This window comes from Papaver somniferum, chromosome 11 (genome assembly GCF_003573695.1).
Source record: "Papaver somniferum cultivar HN1 chromosome 11, ASM357369v1, whole genome shotgun sequence".
In the NCBI taxonomy this organism is placed as follows: domain Eukaryota; kingdom Viridiplantae; phylum Streptophyta; class Magnoliopsida; order Ranunculales; family Papaveraceae; genus Papaver; species Papaver somniferum.
This window is the reverse complement of record NC_039368.1, coordinates 130,822,267-130,832,117: the sequence shown is the minus strand read 5'-3', so window position 1 is coordinate 130,832,117 and position 9,851 is coordinate 130,822,267. Positions and strand designations below refer to the sequence as shown.

The window sequence follows — 9,851 nt, the reverse complement described above, 5'->3', positions numbered from 1 at the left end:
ACTTTCCCATGTGTCGATGTTGTTTCCCCCCATCACTCTATGAGTTCCCTGACAACTCTATATTTCGATACATTGAAAAAAATCTACGCCAACTAGTTTTGTTATGACTGAGCTAGACATGGTTCTATAGTGTGATAAAACTTCTCATGCGCAAAATTTTTTGATGACCATCCTCATTTAGGGCCTTAACCAGAAGAAGCGACCACCATATTTTGTCAAGGCCTTTAAGGAAAAAGATTATCAAAATTTATAATCCAACGGTCAAAACTTCTTAATCAGAGCAGTTTCCTTTTTTAACTTCTTAATCAGAGCAGTTTCCTTTTTTAACTTCAGTGGAGAAACTGTGAAGTAAAACTCCAATGGAGAAAGTCATCACCTTTCCCTTTCAGTTTGTGCCTCTTTAACACGGGCCGTGCCCGTTGAAAATAAGAGAAGAAGAAGAACTTTCTAAGACCCTTCTTTACTCTCTGTCTTCTCTCTCATTAAGTCGTCTCCTTTCTCTCTCTTCTCCACACGAGAAACCGTCTTCTCTTTTCAAAAGGAAGAAGAAGAAACCACCAACAGCAGGGTTAAAGTGATTGTCTTTATTATCTTCACTTTCATCTTGATCTTACTTGACTACAACAACCGCAACAAAATTTAAGGTACGGGTCTTTGTTTTTTTTGGGGGTATTTTTTGAATTTTTTGTTTGGACTTGATTTGGTTTATGCATCTGTTGAAACCCTAGTGAAAATCTGATTGAATTAGGTGAAGTAATTATTCAAGTTTTTATTTTTATTATCATTTATGATCTGTTTGTGCCGTGTTTGTCTCTGGGGGTTCATTGAATTTTAGTAAGACCCATTTTTGTTCAACTTTTTTTGAGTAGTCAAAAATGGGGAATACTCTTTGCAATTTGTGTAGTGTTTCCCTTTTGATTTGATAATGGTGATCAGTGGTTGTTTGGACTGAGTTAGTTTGTTTGGGTATTGCTTGAATTTATGTGTTTTTTTGTGGCACTTTCTATTTTTGGGGCAATTGATAATTTGGATTGGTTCTATTTTTGGGGCAATTGATAATTTGGGATTGGGCATTTATCAGGGGCGGCAACTAACCATGGTGGAATCTCCTTGCCTTTGATTTGGAATATCGTAGTTTGCGATAAAAGGAAGCTACACCATGAGTTACGGCAAGGAAGAGAAGTTTGTAAGGTTAGTCAATATGCCTTTTTTTTCTTAATGTTCAGTTCGTTTCATTTCAATGATTATGTTCTAGGATTGTAGTGATGTTGTACTTGTATACTAAGGAAATTTATCACCATCCATGTAGATAAAATTGGTAATTGTGTGGGATATTAATACTCGTACTTGTACTTGGAAGTCTGTATCTTTTTAAGTAGTAAAACAACTGTTCCCACATTCCCTAGGATTACGTTATTCAATAAACATAATCATTAATTAGTGATTACCTTTTGCTTGTTCTCTTTTTACGAGTCTAATCTGAGGTTTAATCTATATCCTTAGTTTAATGGGTAATATGCTAGAGGTGTACGTTATCTTAACCACTAATTAAGGGGGGATGCACCCTGGATCTTTTGGTGTCCCCTTTATGCTTATATGTTGGCTACTGGTTGATGCCTTTGAATCTTTCGCTAGGGATTGATAGTAGAAGGTTATTGTTACATTTACTGCGGCTTATATTTTTGATGTTAGTCCCTCATTTGTATATTTTTACGGCATATGTTGATCAGGTTTCAGGATTGGACTTCGGAGCCATCTTTAAACAATGACAGGAGGTTTTCTGATAGAGATGGATCCTCTAATTCAGGAAGCCTTAAATCTAAAGTGAGCTTGGTTTCAGAAAAGATTCGAACGGGCTTCACTCAGGGGTTCCGAGGGATTGGTAATTCAATGAACCTTGACCCTCAGAGGGAATCGAGAGTCTCTGAAGATCCTAGATTCAACACTCAGAATACTGAATCAGCAAAGCGAATGCTTGACCCTCAGGGAACATTTCTTCAAAAGTGGAATAAGATATTTGTTTTGTCATGTGTGCTGGCTGTATCCTTAGATCCTTTGTTCTTTTACATCCCAGTTATTGACGGCAAGAAGAAGTGCCTCAGTGTTGATAAGAGGTTGGAAACCGCAGCTTGTGTTCTGCGTTTTTTCACTGATATATTTTATGTGCTTCATATTATCTTCCAGTTTCGCACTGGTTTTATTGCTCCATGGACTCGAGTTTTTGGAAGGGGTGTGTTGGTTGAAGATCCCGTTGCTATCGCCAAACGATACTTAACAACATACTTTCTGATTGACATCCTCGCAGTCCTTCCTCTCCCGCAGGTGGTAATTCTAATTATTATTCCTAAAATGAGAGGCTCTGCAGCTCTGAATACAAAGAACTTGCTGCGGTTCATTGTCCTAATCCAGTATGTCCCGAGATTGATTCGAATATATCCACTGTATAAAGATGTTACTAGAACTTCAGGTATAATCACTGAAACAGCTTGGGTTGGTGCTGCTTTCAATCTTTTCCTCTTTATGCTTGCAGGTCATGTAAGTATAACTATCAACTAGTTTTTGCCTCCTTCATATTTCCGTTATTTAATATATTACAAATTGTGATTGGTCAATCTCTTCCATATTAGATTTTTGGAGCCTTGTGGTACCTCTTTTCGATCGAGAGAAACGATACATGCTGGCGAAGGGCATGCAGAGATGCCACTAATAACTGTGCTACCAAAGATCTATATTGTGGAAACGATAGTAAAAAAAATCTATTTCTGGACAAGCTTTGCTCCTTCACCGAACCAAACGTAAACGCAACTCTGTTCAATTACGGAATTTTCCTTGATGCTCTTCAGTCAGGAGTAGTGGAATCAAGAAATTTTTGGGAAAAGTTGTTTTACTGTTTATGGTGGGGTTTACGAAGTTTAAGGTTGGTGCATATTAGATTTAGTACTAATCTTTCCTGATATGATGTTAGATGCTACTCTCGGGGTTGGACCTATTTTTGGATTTGCCTTCACATCTGCATCACGGCAGGGCTCTCTTTTTGTTGTAATTATAATGAATTTATGACCCTACCTTAACTTGTTAATTTCTTGCAGTTCCCTTGGTCAAAATCTCGAAACAAGTACTTATGTATGGGAGATTCTCTTTGCTGTCTTAATATCTATTGTCGGCTTGGTTTTATTTGCACTCCTTATCGGAAACATGCAGGTTACTGTTTATTCTATTTATTATTCTAAAGCTTATGTCGAGTTTTGAATTATTGCCAGAGGAAATCGTTAATGGTTTTATGAACTAATTTTGTTACTTTCGATGTTACAGACATATCTACAGTCAAATACTGTTAGATTAGAAGAAATGAGAGTGAAACGGCGAGATGCAGAGCAATGGATGTCACATAGATTACTCCCTGAACCTCTGCGAGAGCGGATCAGGAGGTATGAGCAGTACAGATGGCAAGAAACAAGGGGTGTTGATGAACAGAATTTGCTCTATAACCTTCCTAAAGACTTGAGGAGAGACATCAAGCGCCATCTCTGTTTGGCGTTGCTGACAAGAGTAAGTCCTTTGTTGTAAATGTATATACTAGTAGAGGGCACATCGTTGCACGTGTTAATTGAGTGGAACATGGCACACATAAGTACCACCACATAATCTAATAGAAACAGCCATAGATTTGTATTCGTCTCTTAGTTTTCTAATTTGACCATTTTGCCCTCATTTTATTTTTGCTTTTGTTTAGTATGTCGGAGTATTTTAGTAAAAAGCCCCTAAAAACCTCTTTGTTTAGTATATAGTAGAGATAGTTTGTATGAAACCTTAGCCATTTTAGGTTACTGACACATGCACTTTTTTTTTTACATCTTCGTTTCACTTTTAGGTGCCAATGTTTGAAAAAATGGATGAACAACTACTGGATGCTATGTGTGAGCGTCTGAAACCAGTATTATACACAGAAGAAAGTTACATAGTGCGAGAGGGTGATCCTGTTGACGAAATGCTCTTCATCATGAGGGGAAAACTATTGACTGTTACCACCAATGGTGGAAGAACAGGATTCTTCAACTCCGAGCAACTCAGAGCCGGGGACTTTTGTGGTGAAGAATTACTTACGTGGGCTCTTGATCCTCAAACTACTGCCAACCTCCCAATCTCTACCCGAACTGTTCGAGCTCTGTCAGAAGTCGAAGGTTTTGCCCTTGTAGCAGACGACCTTAAATTCGTGGCTTCTCAATTTCGAAGGCTTCACAGTAAGCAACTTAGGCATACTTTCAGGTTCTACTCACAACAATGGAGAACATGGGGAGCCTGTTTCATACAAGCAGCTTGGCGAAGACACTGTAAGAAGAAACTTGAGGAATCTCTACGTGCAGAAGAGGATAGATTGCAGAATGCATTGGCTAAAGGAAGTGGGAGTTCGCCAAGTCTTGGTGCAACTATTTACGCTTCACGTTTTGCAGCAAATGCGTTGCGTGCATTGCGCCGAAATGGTGCAAGGAAAGCAAGGGTTGCTGATAGAGTACCTCCGATGCTACTTCAGAAACCTGCTGAACCTGATTTTACAGCTGAACAATAGTGATTTGATTTTTTTTTTTTAATGGTTTCTTTTTGGGTATTTTGATGATATGTAAAGATTGAAAGATTGGGAAAAACAAACAAAAAAAGAAAGTCCAAAGGGGTTTGCTGTATCCAGATAATCTGTGTATATTATGTAGAATATAGCTAGTGCATTTGCTGCCATACCTTTGTATTCTTTGATTCATACAGTTTTTTCTCTCTCTCTTATAAATATAATGTTTGTTGGTTTTTGGGTTTGTTCTTCCTTTTGGGCTTTCAATTTTTTGTTCAGAAAAGAGATGAAACCTATTTTGAGGCATACTAGATAATGCCAAAATAGGGTCACTAAATAAAAAACAACATCACCCCTCGTCCACCATTTTTATAATGGCATAACTACCCTTATGTAATTAGTGTAAATGATTATGATTAGAATTGATTAATTATGAATTTTAAGGATTTATTAAACATTAAATTATTAGTGGTGAATTAGTAGAAAAATCAAATTTATGTGAGAGAGTTGGGATTTTTGAGAGGAAGAAGAAGAAGTGAAGAAAAAAAGCTTGGGTTTTGACTTTTGAGATTTTAGTGATTAGAAGTGACCAAAATGTGTGATTCAAATCAGAGGAAAACTTCTATCGAGGTTTAATTTCCTTTTATAAGTTGAATCTGCCAAAAAATTGAATTTTAAAACCCAGATCTGCTGACCAGATGAACAGTTCGGTTGATAACTTGTCAGCCGAACCTAGGTATAATTTCAAAAAAACAGAGGTTCGGCTCAAAAGTTATCAGCCGAACTTCACTCAGAAACTGAATCATCCACTAGGTTTGGCTTGAAAAATTGAGGTTCGGCTGGAAAATTGAGGTTCGGATGGAAATATTTAAAGTCGCATTAGCCGAACATAGTGTTCTCTAAATCATACACTAAGTTCGGCTCAAAATTGATACTGCAAGATCAGCCGAACTGATCTTCTGAAAACCCTAATTTCATCTTTGAAATCATATTCTACCGATCAAACAAAATAAAAGCAATCAAAAACAAGATGGGTTTGTTACGCATACATTCTAAAATACATCTAAGAGCAATTGAGATTTGGATTTCGCATTCCAACATCGCTCACTTCGATTCGTGTTTCCTTTGTTTGATTAATTTCTTTATTGAATTGGATTCCTAGATGTTTAAATTTAAAGTTTATTTTGATTTTTAATTTTAGGTTTTTGAGGATAAGGGAACTATGACAAATTGAAATTATTTTAGGGATATATAGGTAATTATACTACCTTTAGACACCCCTTATAAACCCACCCTAGATAATATAATGGATGAGTATGCCTAAATAAAAATGAGTATGCCTCAAAATAGGTTTCAAAGAGATGGAAAGAGTGACAATTCACAAATATCTGTTCAAACATTTTCATCTTGTGATAATCAGGATAGGAACTTATCAAGCCCAATGCTACAAGGTAACTAAGCAAATGAAAGGTCTACGATTAACTAAGAAAATGAAGGGTTGAAAATACGTCTATTTTGGAGGTTATTGTGTTAATGAAATAGTACATGAAGCAGAATTGGTATATGTGCATGTCCTCGTGTGCACACTCTAATCACCCTTGAGCGAGAAAGCAGTATGCTTACGCACTCTAATCATCCTTGGTCGAGAAAGCAGACTGGGATGCAAAGTAGAATTGGTATGTCTCCTCAGGTGGTTGACAAAAAAGAAAGACACTACCCATAGGAAATGCACGTAATAACACCAACTTTAGCACACTGGTGTATGATAGCATATTGCAGACACACTTCTTGTGGTCCTAATATTTGCATTCATCTCCTTCTCTCGGGTAACATCTTCTCCTTTCCCAAATGATAGACAAACTGCAGACACTACCCACATTGCAAAGATAAATCTCGGATGTCATGTCATAGTCTCTCAGATTCACTACGTGAATGCATCTTTACAAAAACAACCAAGGGTGTTGGGACAATCATTCAACAAGTTTACCATTGTAGACATCTGCATTGCAGTATATTCCCTCTGTCCCAAGAAAAGTAGAATATTCCCTGCATTCCAGGAAAAATAATTAAAATATCACTTTTCACAGGACGACTGCAGTAAAAGTGATACTTTGACGTATGCAGTACAAAATATTCCCTCCATCCCAGAAAAATAGTTAAAACATCACTTTTTATAGGACGAGTGCAATACATAATATTAAAGAGTAGCTCTAAATGAACCGAGAGACTCAAACCAGGTAAAAACTGCCCCCGACATGGGGGCGGGTCCCAACATTGCTGGAGTTAGCAGGGGGCCACCCCAGAATTCAAAAACTGTGAGAGCTAGTTTTCACGTTGTTTGAGTCTCTCGGTTCTTATAGAATTTTGAATATTAAAACAAAAATACAATCTGACATTATGAGTCTGATTTGACCGATTCCTGAAAATTTAGACTTACTGATTGTCGAAGAGTTAGTTACTTTTTACTAATCGGAGTTCACAAGGGGCCTGACAGGACGCCTTAGGTCAGAAGTCTCGTTGTCCAGATTAAAGGTTATAACTTTCCCAACAAAAACAAGAATGTTCCAAGCCAACTCCAAATAATGACTCAGGATGAGAAAAATGGCTCACTAAATTATCAATAACAACAAATACTTTCATGCAGCTTCTATTGACACCCCAATGCACAAGATTGTCGAAGTTTTTGCAATGAACCCTGATTTTGGGCATATCAAAATCTTCCTAAGCATACAAAGCACTAGTCCTAACTTGGGTGACCTTATAAGGGGTACCCTATGGGGTGGTTCAATTACCTATATGCCCTTAAATCCTTTAAATTACTAATCTATCCCTAACCCTAATACAAAAACCTATAATCAATAAACCTAAAATCAGTTTCATAACCAAAATCAGTTTCATATCCCTAACCCCTTCTTCTTCCTCCTCCACAACAGCCGAACCCTTCTTCTTCTTCCTTTTTTTTTCATCGTATCATCACGGAAATTTAATCGTCGATTCGTGAAAATTTAGTCGACGATTAAACTCATCTATATAATGGGTCGTCGTAAGCCAGTATCTCGTTCAAATCGATCGACTGAACAACCTATTGAAGAAGAAGAAGATTTAGAGAGTGAAGAACAAACTCAAAATCAACCAGAAGAAGAGACTGAAGAAGAACCAACTCCGGAAATGAGAATAAGAAGGTTAGTTCTACAAACCTATCTCATATTTGATGTTTTAGATTGGTTTGGTCGATTTAATTCGTCAAAATCATGTTTCTGCGGCGGTGACAGTGTATAGTTCGGCGCAAAACAAATCTTAGATGTGCGCCGAGCTGTTCTTGAAACTGAACCCTGAAAGTGCATATGAACGGCTCGGCGTAAATCTGAAATCCGTTTTGAGCCGAACTTAGTGACACAGTGACTTATATTTAGGATCGGCTTATTCGATGGTGTTAGTTTTGTGCCGAATATGTTTTGTGAATTTCAGAAATTTTGCATGTGCGTAGGATCGGTTTGTATGGTAGTATTAGTTTTGTGCCGAATAAATGTTGTTTGAATTTCAGAATTTTTTCATGTGCTAAGGATCGGCTTGTATGGTTGTATTAGTTTTCTCCGATTAATGTTGTTTGAAATTCATGAATTCTTCATGTGTCGGATCGGCTTATTTATATGGCACCATTTTGCGCCGAATAAATGTTTCAATTCATAAGTCTAGATTCGGCTTATTCGATAGTATTAGGGTTGTGCCGAATATCATTGTTAAAATTCCATAAATTTTACAAGTGTATAGGATCTGCTTATTTATATGATATCATGTTGCGCCGAGTACGTGTTTGAGTTCATAATCATAGATTCGGCTTATTCGACAGTATCGGTTGTGAGCCGAATATATAGGATCGGCTTATAATTGTTTTGTGGTATGGGCCGATCCACTCTCTTTTCAAGCTAATAAAAATTTCAATACATGATTCGGCTCATATGTGTTATTTCGGGTAAGCCGAGCCTTCTTATTTTCTTACAAGTTTTTGGCTTTCCAAATCTCTTTGTTGTTCGAATTAGTCTTATAACTTTCATACTTGTGTCAGGACCAATGCAGCTACAAAGAGGAAGAAGATGGAGGTAACACCTCTTCACTGACCTCTTTCTCATCATCTTCACTGACCTCATTCTCATCATCTTCACTGACCTCTTTCTTAACATCTCATCCTCATCACTTGAAAACGTAATTACTTGTCCACTTGGAGGCTGCACATGCAAAGATTTCCAAAGATCCATTTCCGTCGCATAATTTGCACACCAATCCATCGCAAAATTATTTTCAAATCTAGGCCAAAAGGCTGCACTCATCAAGGGTGGTAATGGGCAACCGGGTCTAAGTTTGAGGCCGAGAAAATGACAATTTTGAACAAATCCAAGAACAAGTCTTCTATCCTTTACACCATCATTGCAAGGTTTTGTTGGAGGCGCGTAAGTAAAGCTACTACCCGTCCATGCGAAACAATGTATGACGCAATTGAAAGTCTCCGCTATTAAAAACCCATAAATGGGCATTGCCATCCAATGTTCTTCGGTAATGATAAAATCCCCATGCAAACGACGTTCGAATGCAACGTACTCCGCTGCCACCCCATCATCTTTTCTTGGACCTGTTCTCATCATTGTCTTATAGAATTCTTTGTTTTTACGTAGGGTTTGTAACAATCGTTGCCGAATATAGTTCACTTCATTTTCAGGGGGCACCGGATTATTCCCTTCCATAAAAGGACCAAGTTGTTCCGCCGAGACGTAATAACCACAATTTCCATCGCCTTGCACGTCGTCCATTGCTATAATATGCTCATGAATTATTGGCGATAGATCTTCCAAGTAGTTATCGTATATAAAATTGATAGGCCTCATATACTTACCGGACTTATCTCTTTTGGGTCCTCTCATCCTACCAATTTCATGTACGGTCCTTTTCTCCTTTATCTTAGTTTGTGAAGGATACATCTTAGCCTTCCCCTTGACATCCTCTTTACTATCCTTAGCTTGTGACGGACAATTATTATCATTCACCTCTTTGTTACTTGTTTCCGATTTTTGAATACTCGGACAACCTCGTTTTTTTGGAACTTTGACTTCTTCCTCCTTCATCAACTTCTCAATTTATTTCTTTGCCTTTTCAAACCTTGCATCATGGTACTCAACTCCGGATGGATTCCTTTTATTAGCCAATAGTTCCTTGTTGGCTTGTCTAGTTTGAAAATTATTCATTTTCTTACTCTTCCTACCTTTCGGGTCACTCTTCTCCGGTTCCAAAATATTTT

At 37.6% G+C, this 9,851-nt stretch overlaps 1 protein-coding gene across 1 annotated transcript; it reads left to right on the top strand.

Annotated features, from left to right (window-relative positions):
• Positions 1 to 458: 458 nt before the first annotated feature.
• On the top strand, positions 459 to 4,810 carry LOC113321731 (cyclic nucleotide-gated ion channel 1-like). The gene is made up of 7 exons (XM_026569642.1): positions 459 to 644; positions 1,082 to 1,191; positions 1,731 to 2,535; positions 2,628 to 2,917; positions 3,090 to 3,201; positions 3,313 to 3,549; positions 3,872 to 4,810. The coding sequence occupies exons 2-7, from the start codon at positions 1,160 to 1,162 to the stop codon at positions 4,565 to 4,567; spliced, it is 2,172 nt and encodes a 723-aa protein (XP_026425427.1). The 5' UTR covers positions 459 to 644; positions 1,082 to 1,159; the 3' UTR covers positions 4,568 to 4,810.
• Positions 4,811 to 9,851: the final 5,041 nt, after the last annotated feature.